This window comes from Lepidochelys kempii, chromosome 1, assembly GCF_965140265.1.
Source record: "Lepidochelys kempii isolate rLepKem1 chromosome 1, rLepKem1.hap2, whole genome shotgun sequence".
In the NCBI taxonomy this organism is placed as follows: domain Eukaryota; kingdom Metazoa; phylum Chordata; order Testudines; family Cheloniidae; genus Lepidochelys; species Lepidochelys kempii.
This window is the reverse complement of record NC_133256.1, coordinates 61524642-61539806: the sequence shown is the minus strand read 5'-3', so window position 1 is coordinate 61539806 and position 15165 is coordinate 61524642. Positions and strand designations below refer to the sequence as shown.

The window sequence follows — 15165 nt, the reverse complement described above, 5'->3', positions numbered from 1 at the left end:
TTGGGGAGGTAAAGCCCTGTCTCTTCTCTGACCCTTTTGAGGTGACTTACACTCCATGGTCCCTGTGACTGCTATAGAGCAGAAGGATGGTCCAGTGGTTATGGCACCAGCCTAGGACTTGGGAGATCTGGGCTCAATTTCCTGCTCCATCACCGACTTCCTGTGTGCCTCAGTTTGCCATCTGTAAAATAGGGATAATAGCACTTCCCTGTCTTCCAGGGGTGTTGAGAGTTTAAATACATTAAAGTTTGTGAGGTGTTCATATACTGAGTGATGGGGCCATATCAGTATCTAAGATCAATCAATCAAATGTTTTGCACCCTGCCTCGGTCATGGTCCTGTGCTAGGGCCAGCCACAATCTAGCTCAAAGCTCTAAAGTAATTGTTCAGATAACTTCATAACTGGATAATTACGTATATGTATTCTTTTCACAGGGAAGGATATTCAGAAAAATGTGTCATGAACAACTACTTTGGAATTGGATTAGATGCAAAAATTTCATTAGAATTTAATAACAAGCGAGAGGAACACCCTGAAAAGTGCCGGTAATGGAGTTCTTAGTGATAAAGCAGAGAAGTTTAATTTTTTTAATGTTGTTATTCTGTTTGCTTTATTTTATATCCTTAACTTTTGCCTCTTTCCACAGCTTTGGTACATAACAAATTGCATGCTTCAGTATATGAATTTTTATTTACTTATTTCCAGAAGCCGGACAAAGAACATGATGTGGTATGGGGTGCTTGGTACCAAAGAATTACTGCAAAGGACCTATAAGAACTTAGAACAAAAAGTTCAGCTTGAGGTAATATTTATTTTATTTACAGATTCAATGAGTTTTTGCCATTAAAATTTACAGTGCAGAACATGGGGATTATCTTGAAATATCTCACTTGTTTTTTACCTAAGTTAGGTGAAACTATGAAAAATCTGTCCCTCATAAATGTAGTCTGTGAAATGCCGTGGATGAGAAGTTCATCACAATGTGAATCCTTGGACACACAATAAGTATTCTGAAATCTGCAAAAGTATGGCGTCCAATGTTTCTGAATAACTTTTATCATTGTCACTCCTATTATTTTTTTGTATAATTAAAGAGACAGTAGACTCTAAGTGATCTGTTTTCTCAATATGCAACTCCCACTGACACCAATAAGAGGTTTTGGGGACACATTGAATGGAGAATAGATCTCAAGAACAACAATAAAAACATATATACGTTATGGAAAAAAAGATCATTAATCCTATCACGTTGGTTTAACCTGTATGGAAACTGACTAAATGTCTATACAAAGTACATAATAAACATCTTGGAAAAGAAGGCTTAAGAATAATTAAAAATGACTTCATGATAAATGACAGATGAATGTAGTACATAAAGAATTTAGTACATAAAGAACTGGGGCATTTAGAGAGACTTTCCTAATTCCAATATTGAGGGAGCTGTGTAGAAGTTGCAAGATATTGTGTCTTGCCACAACACAGATACATGTATAAATCAATTCAATCTGGCTAGTTCCTACTCTAGTTCTAAAACCAAATTTAAGCCTTTTTCAAAATACTGGGAACTTGAAAACATTAATGCTTAACAAGTTCAGATATGTAGCAAGAGATTAGCCGTGATATAAGTCTGGGAAATTGTTATGTAAGTTTTCTTCCAAAGCGTGATGGGGAAGGAAAGAACATGCATTGTCTTTTTCTTTGTGTTAAATATTTTATCTGGAAGTTCGTTTTATTTATATGAAGATACCTGTTAACCTGAGGGCGTAATTTTAATTTATTATAACTCTTTCTCTTGAGTGCACTTTAGAAGGTTTAGTCTTATAGAAGAAAGTTTCCATTATCGAAGGATTCAGCAATTATCTAGAAATTGTGCTGTAGTTAGTGAGATGATGATAGGAAAGAACATTATGTATGCTCCAGGTGGATTTCTAATTTAAGAACCTGCAAATGTAACATTTCTTTTGAATAAAATATATTTTAGCATTCAAATCTGACCTTTTCATAATTATTTCTTAATATTTTTGGAAGTAAAAAAGTCAGTGGAAGCTTCATATTTAGTATTGTCTTACAAAATGATCTGTGTTATGTGCAGTAATAAAATACACAGCATTGAAGAGTGAAATAAAATTAGTCATTTTCAAAAGATAGAACTAATCATATACTATAACTCACAGGTGGCAGTCACATCTATTAATTTCATGCCATACTTTGGATATTGTTATATTTTAAGTTTTTATATTGCTGCTAAGGTGGAATAATATGAAACCAGAGATCACAGGTGCTACTAAGCATATTTCTAATACATTTTGAGCCACTTTTTCAGAAGTGGGTTCAATATGTTGTATTTCCAAAACTGTTCTCTCACTGACTCCAGGGTTACTTTTCAGCAGCAGCCAGAGTTGTTTAAGTATTTTAGGTGATAGGGGATGTAGAAAGAGGGACTACTCCAGAGACTCTTTCCATGTTTGGAATTTCATGAGTATCTTCTGACTGGCTGTTTTTCTGTAAATTGTCAGAAGTAGACAATGCAGAGTACAGGGGAAATGGTGAAAGAAGTCTTTTCATCTTGGGATAGCAAATGGGCATGAACAGTTCAGGGCACTGAGGCAAATACAGAAGTGAAGCCAAGCATATAAGCACTAATTGGACTTTTGGTTAACTCCACCTTTCTCATTGTGCTTGTTCGTTAAATCCTTTCCCTCCATCTTTCACTGTTTGTCTGATTATATCCTAAGTATTTCAGAGTAGGAAACAGTCTTCTTGCATATTTAGGAAAGGATCTAGCATGCTTTGGATGCTAGATCCTAATAATAATAGTTTAGCAATACTATGAATACCTCTGCAGGGTGAGATTCTAATTATCCAGTGGGTTAATTATGCCTTTTTTGAAATAATGAGAGGGGAAGGTGGCAGCATCCAATGAAATCTCATGTTTAAAGTGAAATCTCACAATAAGTACTTTTTCTCATTTTTCATAGCAATTTTTTTCTAGATTTTATCCCAGAGTTAACAAGTAGATATGCTGCAATGGCTTCTGTCATTATGTGGTTGACAAATGGAATGCTACACTGTATTAGTTTATTTAAGAAAGTAGTATTTCTCTTTTTATATATTCTTACATAGCTTTTTACATTTTATTAACATTTTATACATTGTTTAAACATTAATTTAATAATTTTTCATTTTATATTTATGCTTATAATATTTTGTATGCTCATTTGACCTCTTTGCGCTGCAGTAGTATAGTTATTTTTCCAGTGATGAGATCTAAATTGCAACTAAAAGATGCTATCTGCTGTTGGTAGTATTTCTGGTTAGAAGAGAGTAGACATGCTGGACCATATGCACCAAGATCAGTCCTGCTAGCCCAGTATCCTGTCATTGGCAGCAGCCAGCTCCATATGCTTCAGGAGAAGATGCAAAAAACCTCCAAATTCCTAGTAGTTAGAGATTGACATATAAATGCAGGAAGTTACTGCTGGGAACTTGAGCAAATTTCTATGAAGGGACAGAGAGAGTTACCTTTTGACGCTGTTGCAGATATTTGTAGCTCAAATATTTTGTAGTGTAAGAAGAAAAATATTGATTAGTGTGTGAAGAATAGATTTATGTAGAGCTACTTCCCAGCCTAGGGAAAATAGACTCATATAGAGCTACTAATGCAATATTGACTTTAGCTTCCATTGCTGGCTCTGTTGAAATGCTTTGTGAATTAGAAATGGTTGATTACTTTATCAGGTCATTTGTTTTACATTCTCACATAGGTTTTTATGCATTACAGTGTGATGGACAATACATCCCCCTCCCCAGTCTTCAAGGCATAGCTGTGCTAAACATTCCAAGCTATGCTGGTGGGACTAATTTCTGGGGTGGAACCAAAGAGGACGATGTAAGTAACATTAAAGAAAAGTAACCCTTTGAAGCAAAATTTACAAAAAGCACTTTGTACTATTGTTGTTCTCATTTAATTGTAATAGTACTGGTATATAGTTTGGATAACTATCAGGAAGCTGTTGTTCTGTAAGGTGATTTCAGTTTAGAAATATGTGCGCTCTTGCATTAAGTTTTTCCATTTTTACTGAAAATATGTCACTTTGATTTTCATTTATTTTTTCTTTCCTTTCCTTTCCCCTTAAAGTCACCAAAATTTCCAAATAGGGCTCAATACTCAAAGAATATATGGCTATAAAGATGAAATTTTTAGCCATGACTCGTTTTCAAACAATGATGAATGATAGCAATTCCTCTCCTCTTTTATGTACTAGTTTATGATCTGCTATAATCAAGGTTTCCCAGTGCACGCACTTTGTGTGCTATATCCAACAGAAAAGGAAGCTGGCCAGCTGCATCATTGCCACAGCTTATATCTTCATTTTACTCCTATTCTTTAAAAAGCTGTAGGTGGATTGGTGAATCTTAAAATGGGGACTGAGAATAAATTAACTAAGGAGAGGATTAAAAATTGTAGAATCCTTTAATTACCTTTTTCTGTGTCTATATCTTGTATATATTGTTGCCAGTAAGCTTATGGACTGATCCAAAATGGTCCTTTTTTTTTCTTGACAGACCTTATACTGCACAGACACTTCACTACATACGCTACTGTTTCACTGCTTTGAGGGTATGCCAGATGGGATTCTTACTGTTGAAGTGTACTTTATGCACAAAAGATCTAGTATGATTGCTGTGGGATTACCATAATTTTTAATTTCCTGATTTAGTGTGTGTGAAGTCTGAATCACAGCATTGCTTTGACATGGTTTTGTACATTTAATTATCATGTAAAATTAGATTTATTAGTAAGATTGTGTTTTAACATAGACTATCCCTTACATTTTCCCTGAAGTGCTTAACTTTCTTACTGTTCACAATCCCACACCCTTTTCCCCCACCCTTCTTCATCAAAAACATTATTTCATATTCTTTGGAGTCTTTTTCCTATTCATACTACATGTCTTTTGAGCATGGCAGTCAGCTCAAGCTGCATTTGAGTGAAGATATCAAGCATTTTGGTGGCCTCCATATTCACATTTGCAGCATGGAAGTTTCCCTAACATTCATCTAGGTTACGTTCGGGAATTTCTGCTTTTATCCCCAGAGGGTCGAGAAAGAGAGGAAACTGTTCTAGCAATCATATTTGTATGCAACACACATGTATGTTTGGGAGCAATATTTTTGCTACTCATAATCAAACGTCAAAAAGGTGACATTTATTCTGTGGGAGGTTAGGTGCACAACTCACTGCTCTTCGTGCTGTCTCAGGTGACTGATCAACAGAGCAATACTAGTTGTAGTCTTTGAGAGGTTGCTGGTTCTGCTTATCTGGACAGAAGAAAGTCATCATCTTGACAGCAATGTCTATTCCTAAAATATTGCTCAGTGAGCCTGGCGGGGTTTGCCACAACACTCTTACTGAATTTTGTATATGCGGAGTTATCCCAGGGAGTTTGTTAGTTTGGAAAGAACAGGGAGATTAGAAATAGAACCCAGGGGGAAAAAGGGGATATGCTAATCTTTGAATTTGATTTCTTAGAAGACTGTTATTTCTTTTTTGTTGTTGAAAAAAAGCATGCACAGAAATTCTATGCAAGTAAATTATACATGCAGAGAAACCAGAATATAACAACACCCATCCCTGCACTAAAGATAAAACACAAGCTAAATGGGCTTTTGTAAGCAAGCAAGGGGAATGGAATTCATCCCAACTTGTGAGTAGGCTGTAATCCAGTCCCTGGGAGGATGGAAAAGTGGTATCCTGGAGTAATTTCAGATCCACTGGTTACAAGCAAAGTTTAAACCTTCTAAATGCAGGGGCATGCCATCTGTGTTACACTATGCAGGCATTGAATGCCTCAGAATTCAAATATGGTCCAAAAAGTCAGGTGACACTGCATGGAGGATGCCATTTTGTGGAATGTCACTAAGAAGGCCTGGGGCTTAGATCAGTGTTTATGTCACACTCCCCTTCAGTACCAGGCCCAAGCTTGGGAACCTAATGATCCAACCAGCAGACCACATTCAGTGATGAGTTCTGGTCATGTGCTACCTGAGGCATGTTGTGCTTATGCTAAGAAGGAGACTAAAAAGGCATGCAAGCACAGAATTGAATACCCAACATTTTCATGGGTATTTGCCATTATGTAAGTAAAGAAGGGAACATCTCTCTTTGCATGACTCAGTGAGTCAATAATTATTAATGAGACATCATGCCTTGGTACATTTCTGGCAGATCATTAGATTAACTGCGCTGTAGAGGTTTTAACAAACTGTACTTTTGGCCCTATCAGCTTTTCATCAACAAAAAGAACGTATGGAGTAAAACAACATAAACAACCAATACAATGCCTACAAATCTCACAAGACAAGCCGGAAACACCTAGCAGCCTGTATCCTGGATTTGACAGCTGCTTTCAACTACCTAAAAGGGGGTTCCAAAGATGATGGATATAGACTGTTCTCAGTGGTAGCAGATGATAGAACGAGAAGTAGTGGTCTCAAGTTGCAGTGGGGGAGTTTTAGGTTGGATATTAGGAAAAACTTTTTCACTAGGAGGGTGGTGAAACACTGGAATGGGTTACCTAGGGAGGTGGTGGAATCTCCTTCCTTAGAGGTTTCTAAAGTCAGGCTTGACAAAGCCTGGCTGGGATGATTTAGTTGAGGATTGGTCCTGCTTTGAGCAGGGGATTGGACTAGATGACCTCCTGAGGTCCCTTCCAACCCTGTCATTCTATGATCCAGTTTGGAACTTTTGTACAAGTTCGCACTGATCTTCAGTTGGATAAGCAATGGACAATTTATCTAGTCACCACCTATCAATTTAAATTTAAAAGGGAAAAAACAGAAACAAGACAGACTCATCCAGTTAAAGAGGAATCCAAAAAATTCACCAAATTAGTAAGTGTTAAAAAACATAAACAAAGTATCACATTAAATTATTCAGTATCTCCAAAAGATTGTTTCTTCAGTTAATTCATCGTATTTAATATCTGAATTTTTCTTTTAAAAAGTGGTAGGCTGGTCTGAATCATAGAGAAGAAAAGTTAAACCATCATAGATAATTGTTCCATGCTTTGAAACAGCATAATCATTTCATCTCTGCTTTTTAAAGAATAATTTCAGGGATGAAAGAAATGCTTTCATTTTTTTCTTAAAGGCAAATAAGCTGAAGCTGGATATATCAAAAGTTACTTGAAATAGAAAAGGAAGGAGAAGCACCTGGGAAAGAATAATCTTTTTGTTCTATTTCGTGTAAGACATTTGCATGCTCTTGATGATGAGGGTCATATAATATCCTAGAGAGAGAGAGACTTTATTTTAGGGAACTGCCAAGCTAACTTACAAAATCTGCTTTCAATGTTAGGTCCTGGTCCTGCAAACGCTTACTCATGTGCTTAACTTTTATGCTCTGTGATTAGTCCAATTGAAGTCAACGGACACGTACTTAAATACATGCTGGATTGGGGCATTATTCTGATACAAAAACAGAATGTTCAAGTAAAGTTTTCATTATTAAAACAGGTGAATTTTATGCTATAAAATGAGATTCTTCTTCAGCATTAAATGAAGTGGCATTGACACTTCATTTACTCGTATAGATTTTGAAGATGGTCTAAAGAGAATTCTGGACAAAGAAAGATAAACACTTTTGAGCTCTGTTAAAGTAAATAAATGTCCTTCTTAATTACTCTTGGACTTCAGAAATATTGACCAGGTGAAGATTAGCGTAGTAATGTTTGCCACATTAATCTTCAGTTGACTAACACTTCATTTAAACCTGCCATTTAAAACCTGTGCATTTAAACCTGCCACCAACCCTATATATGGATAATATACTGTGGCCATTATAATCACCCTTGTTATGACAGTCCTTTGCTGTGTTCAAGTGATGGTATAATTTATATATACTTGAATCTAGAATTTTATTTTTCAAATACATTAGTTCTACTATTTAAATACCTAACGTGTGTTTGGAATTGCATCAGACACAAAAGGAGACAGAATCCCTGCACTGTGTAGATTGCAGTAAGAGTTTAGAGTCTAATATTGATATTTTCTTTTCCTCTCAGATATTTGGAGCACCATCATTTGATGACAAAATCTTAGAAGTTGTTGCGGTATTTGGCAGCATGCAGATGGCAGTTTCAAGAGTCATCAAATTGCAGCACCACAGAATAGCTCAGGTATGTGTCTTGTTGGAAAGCAACCAAGATAGCTGGCATGCTGGGAGGCTGCAGAGAAAAGAGGTAGTCTAGACAACTACTGCATTATACATTAATAAAATGTTGACTTTGTTTTAATTGTAACGGGTAACAAGTCATCATAAATGATTAATGAAATACAACAGTGTTTCACCCTCAAGACAAACCTGGATAGAAGCCACAGCTCCTAACAACCAGTCTAATGCAGGTGGACTGTCAATTTCATTAATATATTACTCTGTGAAATAACATGTTTACTCTCTTTCAGTGTCGGTCAGTAAAGATCACCATACTTGGAGATGAAGGGGTTCCAGTGCAAGTAGACGGAGAGGCATGGATCCAGCCTCCAGGAGTTATTAAAATTGTGCATAAAAACAGAGCTCAGATGCTAACACGAGACAGAGTAAGTTACAGAAAGCATTTTATCTTTTATATGGGATGCTTCATTAGTGCCATTATTATAACAACTTGGTTCAGTTATAAAAAGAGAAAATAGCTTATGAAATAATAAATAAAAGGTTGGTACAGATATGTTCTTGTACACAAATAGCTTAACTCTCATCTTTTTTTGATAAGATGAAATCCTCAAACTTCCAGGAGGAAACGTTCTGATTATCTGTCTTTGCCTGTAGTACTATGTATACTTTTGTATAAACATAAAAGAGAATTAGTGACTATAATGTACTTTCTCTTTCAGACACTAGCTTTGTACTTTATCATGGAAGTTTTAGTTGGAGTTGGAGTTGAAGTTTTAAATTGGAAGTTTTAGTTGCAATTACGTACGTAGTAAGGTATACAACGTGCCTCCTTCATGACTGCCACAGCAAGATTGCATGCCCTGCCAAATAGTAACAGAACCTATTTCAAACCAGTTCGCCTCTTGGGGGCATGTGCGCTATTCTAGCACTCTAGAATCAAGGGTGTAAACCAGAGGTGGGCAAACTTTCTGGCTCAGGGGCCACATCTGCGTGGGGAAATTGTATGTAGGGCCCTGAATGTAGGACTGGGAAGGGGTTTGAGGTGTAGGAGGCAGTGCGGGGTGCAGCAGGGGTCTCAGGCAGGGGGTTGGGTGCAGGAGGGGGTGCGGAGTGTGGGAGGGGTCTCAGGCAGGGGGTTGGGGTGCAGGGTGCAGGAAGGTTTCAGGGTGCAGGCTCTGGCCCAGCACCGTTTACCTCGAGCGGCTCCGGGGTGGCAGAAGCACGCAGTGGGGCTAAGGCAAGCTCCCTGTCTGCCCTGGCCCCACTCCACTCCTGGAAGTGGCCAGCATGTCCGGCAGTGGCTCGTGGGGTGGGGTAGGCGGCTCTGCTGTGTGCTGCCCTCGCCTATAGGTACCAACCCTGAAGCTCCCATTGGCCACGGTTCCCCATTCCCGGCCAATGGGAGCTGCGGGGGGCGGTGCCTGCAGGCAAGGGCAGCACATGGAGACCTCCCACCCTCCTCCCCACCCCCCAGGGGCTGCAGGGACATGGTGCGGCCACTTCCGGGAGCCACGCAGGGCTAGGGCAGGCAGGGAGCCTGCCTTAGTCCCGCTGCGCCACAGGGCTAGCAATCCTGCAGGACGGATTGAAAGCCCTGACGGGCTGAATCCAGCCCGTAGGACGTAGTTTGCCCTCCCCGGGGTAAACACTCTCAACTTCCCCATAGTTCCTCAGTCCGTTGGCCTGAGTGGATGCTAAATTCAGTCCTCTCCCTGCATCATGGCTTGTGTTATGGTAGCTGTTTTGTTGTTTAAAGAAAGTTTGTTAGGGCATTTTTTTTTCCTTGTTTTCATGTTTGGACTCTGCATGACTGTTAGATTCCCACTGTGCTCAGCAGAAGGTTCAGAACATCTTGTCCTGACAAAGTATGCCTACAGTAATGTGTTCATGTAAATGTGTCTCTAACTAACAGCATATTTTACAGAGGACAGGGAGAGAGAGGTTACTCACAGAAGTAACTGTTGTTCTTTGAATTTAGTTTTAAAGTACTTTAGTTTTAAAGTAATTTCAAACACCATTTACATTGTGGAGTATTTGTAATATTTATGTAAAATGATGTACCAATCTGTGTGCCTAATAAGCTTAATTAAAAAACTGCAAGTACTGTCAGCTAATGTAGCATACCATTTTCATCAGGCTTTTGAAAATACCCTAAAGTCTTGGGAAGACAAACAGAAGTATGATTCCTGCAAACCTGTCCTCCGATCTCACTTGTACCCTCAACAGGCTGTTGAGTTGGCTACGGAAGAAGAAGTTGCACAGATCCAGCTGTGTTCACAAGCCGCAGAAGAACTTATTACCAGGTACAGTAGAACAAATGGGTTTAATGGAATAGTAGCATACTCCCCACGGTAAAATTATTTATAAAACTGAGGGTATTTCTATATTCTGACTGAAGATTTATTATCACAGTATCAGTATTTTTAAAAGTCTATTTTATATAGTATAGCACAGTGGTTTTCAAAGCCGGTCTGCCGCTTGTTCAGAGAGAGCCTCTGGTGGGCCGGGCCGCTTTGTTTACCTGCTGCGTCCGCAGGTTCGGCCTATCGCGCCTCCCACTGGCTGAAGTTCGCCGCTCCAGGCCAGTGGGGCCTGTGGAAAGTGATGCGGGCCAAGGGATGTGCTGGCCGCCCTTCCCGCAGCCCCCATTGGCCTGGAGCGGCAAATCGCAGCCAGTGGGAGCCGTGATCGGCTGAACCTGCAGACGCGGCCGGTAAACAAACGAGCCCGGCCCGCCAGGGGCTTTCCCTGAACAAGTGGCGGACCATCTTTGAGAACCACTGCTATAGCAGATCAGCAAATATTGTTTTCTCCCATGAAAATTTTTGACTTTGTGTTGATAAATCAAACATTTTCTGCCAAAAACTGAATGTTTTCAGTGTTTGTCCAGAGAGTTTTTGATGAAAACTCAGCAGTTTTGCAGAAAGCAGACACGTTTCAGAAAAATACTAGTGTAGTCGAAAATATAATTTTACGTCAAAAAACAATTTTGACCAAAAATTGTTAATTTGGGCCTGTTGCATACATAAAACAATACACACTTATTTTATTTTCTGATAATCAAAGTAGGTTTAGCCATATAACTTCTTCTTCAAATATCACTGTTTTAAACTCATAGCTGTACCATTTCTCAGAGATAGAAAGTACAATAAAAAGTGGTACTCATCTCTTTTCTTTCTTTGGACTAGATGACATCATAAGAACATAGCTTTAATATACAAACCCAATAGTTATCTAGTGGGTAACTGTGTTAAAATTAATGAGAGAGAGGTAACAAGTGATGGTTGATTTTCTTTTTTGGTGGTTTGAGTTCTGTAGATTCCGCATCATAGCGTTGCTCTTTTAAGACTTCTAAAAGCATGCTCCACACCTTGTCCCTCTCAGATTTTAGATGCACTTCAGATTCTTAAACCTTGGGTTGAGTGCTATAGCTATTTTTAGAAATCTCACATCGGTACCTTTTTTGCGTTTTGTCAAACCTGCTGTGAAAGTGTTCTTAAAACGAACATGTGCTAGGTCATCATCCGAGATTGCTATAACATGAAATATATGCAGAATGCAGGTAAAACCGAGCAGGAGACATACAGTTCTCCCCTCAAGGAGTACAGTCACACATTTCATTGTTATTTTTAACAAGCATCATCACATGGAAGCATGTCCTCTGGAATGGTGGCCGAAGCATGGAAGGGGCAAACGACATATGTGGCATGTAAATACCTTGCAACATCGACTACAAAAGTGCCATGCAAATGCCTGTTCTCACTTTCAGGTGACATTGTAAATAAGAAGCAGGCAGCAGTATCTCCCGTCAATGTAAACAAACTTGTTTGTCTTAGAGATTGGCAGAATAAGAAGTAGGACTGACAGGTTTCAGAGTAACAGCCGTGTTAGTCTGTATTCGCAAAAAGAAAAGGAGTACTTGTGGCACCTTAGAGACTAACCAATTTATTTGAACATTAGCTTTCGTGAGCTACAGCGTATTTTCCACAGTATGCATCCGATGAAGTGAGCTGTCGCTCACGAAAGCTTACGCTCAAATAAATTGGTTAGTCTCTAAGGTGCCACAAGTACTCCTTTTCTTTTTAAGTAGGACTGAGTGGACTTGTAGGCTCTAAAGTTTTACACTGTTTTGTTTTTAAGTGCAGTTATGTAACCAAAAAAAAAATCTGCAATTATAAGTTACACTTTCACGATAAAGAGACTGCACTTCCGCACTTGTATGAAGTGAATTGAAAAATACTATTTCTTTTGTTTATCCTTTTTTCAGTGCATATATTTGTAATAACAAATATTAATATAAAGTGAGAACTGTGCACCTTGTATTCTGTGTTATAATTGAAATCAATATTGAAAATGTGAAAAACATCCAAAAATATTTAATAAATTTCAATTATTTAAAAATATTTAATAAATTTCAAAATTTCAATTGGTTTTCTATTGTTATAAGTGCGATTAATCACAATTAATTTTTTTAACCGTGATTACTTTTTTTAGTTAATCTCATGAGTTAACTGCGATTAATTGACAGCCCTAAGAATAAGTGATACATTAAAGTTAAAAATATACTATTGTTACTGGATTGAATTGGAGGTCACCAAAATGTTACATTTAAACCCAAAACACATCCTAACTGTGCATGTGAGAAATGTATAAAAATAAACACATACAGTGCATACGTGGAGGTGACATCCATGTGATAAACAGAACAATACATTAAACACATGCAAATAACCACCTCGTCTTAAAAAATCCACGATTTAAAAGAAAATCCACAAGCCGCAGAAAAGTTTCTTCCTTCTCCCCTCAGATGTGGAATTTCCCCCCGAAATTATGCCTGTCCTGGGAAAGAATTCAATCCTGAGCCAGTAACAGCCTCTTAGTGTGATCTCTGAATCTATGAACAGTTCTGTGCATAAAATACAAAGGGTTTTAATCTCTGATATCTTGCGGCTCCTCATGTGTTCAATCCTTAACCTTAGACATGGGTGTTCAATCCTTAACATTTTTTCTCAGGCTTTTCCTCCATCCTTCCATCTGCCAAACTTTTATCTCTAATGACTCCTATTCCTTACCCCAACACAAAAAATTTTGTGTTCCCCAATCACCCAATTATTTGCATTAATGAAAATGCAAAGCACAGTTTCTGCTTTTATAAACAATTTTTTAACATAAGCACAGTCTTAACTCTTAAACTACTGAACAATTAAATATTTGCAGGAACAAAGTCTAAGCAAGTCTAATTGTCCGATAGACCCTTCTTACCTTTTTGTTTACATATTCATTGTTATGAGAGTTCACATTCTGCTACAAGTCCCAAGGGTCTCTTGACTGTTGATCAGTTGAAGTTTTGCCCTTTAGGGGCTCATCTGTGGCTAAGTGTATGTCTTCACTACCCACCGGATCCGCGGGCAGCGATCGATCCAGCAGGGATTGATTTATCCCGTCTAGTCTAGATGCGATAAATCGACTCCCGAGCACTCTCCCATCGACTCCTGTACTCCAGCGCCGCAAGAGGTGCAGGCAGAGTAGACTCACCGTGGTGGAGACACCACAGTAAGTTGATCTAAGTACGTCGACTTCAGCTACATTATTCACGTAGCTGAAGTTGCGTAATTTAGATAGATTCCCCCACCCCACCCCCCAGCGTAGACCAGGGCTTAATCTGCTGAAATCTTTTCTTCGCAAGAACAGTGAAGAATTTCTAGTGGTTTGTATCATTTCAGCAAGGCTTTGCTGTTCCTTTCCCCATTCCAAATCAGCATAAAGTTCCAAATCAGTTACAAGCTGGAATGATTTGTTTCAGCTATTAATTTGAAAACTCCAAGCTGTATGAAACCAGTGTTGTATCCAGCGACATACTAAAGAAATCCACTTTGAATTTAAATTTTGGCTCATACGCTTTCCCATCCTTCTATTCATAATCAAACACAAACTAATCCCTTTTTGCTTTCTTGTCTCAGGAATTCAAATGATGCATCCAATTCTTTTGCCTTCTCAGGGCTCGTCTCCTTGGGGCCACTGAGGAAAATTTATCTGAATTAACTAAAGGTGTGAATTTAAAGTAAATTAGTTAAACTGTATTAAAACATGGTGTGGATGCTCTTATTCAAAATGAAAGTGGCCTTAATTTGGTTCTGTGTAATTCACTTTGGAAGTGAATTAAGCTAAATTGAATTAAGGACACTTTAGTAAGAGCATCCACATGGATTTAATGTGGTTTAACTAATCCACATTAAAAGTTAATTAAGATTAACGTTCTGAGTGTCCCCAAGTAGACAAGCCCTCAGTGTCGCGCTCCAAATCATTTCCTCTATGTGGCAGAGGAATTCCATCCATTGAATCATTCTACATCAACCAAGGTACACAAGAGCCACACTTTATTTAGAAGTGTGGTAATGTCAGTTTGGAGTTCAAATTCTGTTGGTTTCAATATTTTCCAAATCTTGAGTAATGCATCCAAAAAATTATTTTTGGCTGTTAGGGATATGCCTACCCGGAACTGATTCTGCTCTCCCACTCACCCCAGAAACCGTTTCCCCCTAAAATGCAAAAAAAATTTAAGAAGGTGAAAATTCAGTTTTCACAGAAGTACCCCACTTTTTCAAAGAAAAGTATGTTTTTATTGAGTCACAAACATTTTTAAAAGCCACCAGCAAAGCTTATAAAACATTTTAATCCCCCAAATCACCACTCATCTTTTTCCAGGCAACTTGCAAAGCTCTTTTATTTTTACATGAGACACCCCTTGAAAAACAGCAAAAAGGCCCACTAAGAATTCCTTATGCTTTTTTTTTAAATAAAGGCCCTATGCTTTCAAAGAAGCAAATGTTTGTTTTTATAAAAGTATTTGTTTTGCATGTACTGCAAGCAAAGCCACTCACTCATTTTTAAGTCAGTTTACTGAATGTTTCAGAGAAACATGGAACACAGATTGGAAGGGATCTCCTAGGTAATCAAGTCCAGTCCCTTGCTATCACAGCATGCCATC

The 15165-nt window shown here is 38.3% G+C and overlaps 1 protein-coding gene across 6 annotated transcripts in view; it reads left to right on the top strand.

The window, feature by feature from the left end:
• DGKH (diacylglycerol kinase eta) overlaps positions 1–15165 on the top strand; it is a 277531-nt gene that overhangs the window by 227061 nt on the left and 35305 nt on the right. For 5 of the 6 annotated variants that reach the window (XR_012159131.1, XR_012159132.1, XM_073345679.1 and 2 more), the window contains exons 20-25: positions 436–546; positions 707–803; positions 3783–3890; positions 8068–8181; positions 8468–8602; positions 10314–10480. Coding sequence is in view for 4 of the 6 variants with exons in the window: in XM_073345679.1 (XP_073201780.1) it covers positions 436–546; positions 707–803; positions 3783–3890; positions 8068–8181; positions 8468–8602; positions 10314–10480 (732 nt within the window). In the remaining 2 variants the exon portion in view is untranslated. The remainder of the gene's footprint in view (positions 1–435; positions 547–706; positions 804–3782; positions 3891–8067; positions 8182–8467; positions 8603–10313; positions 10481–15165) is intronic. The other variant, XM_073345657.1, reaches the window with a different exon arrangement.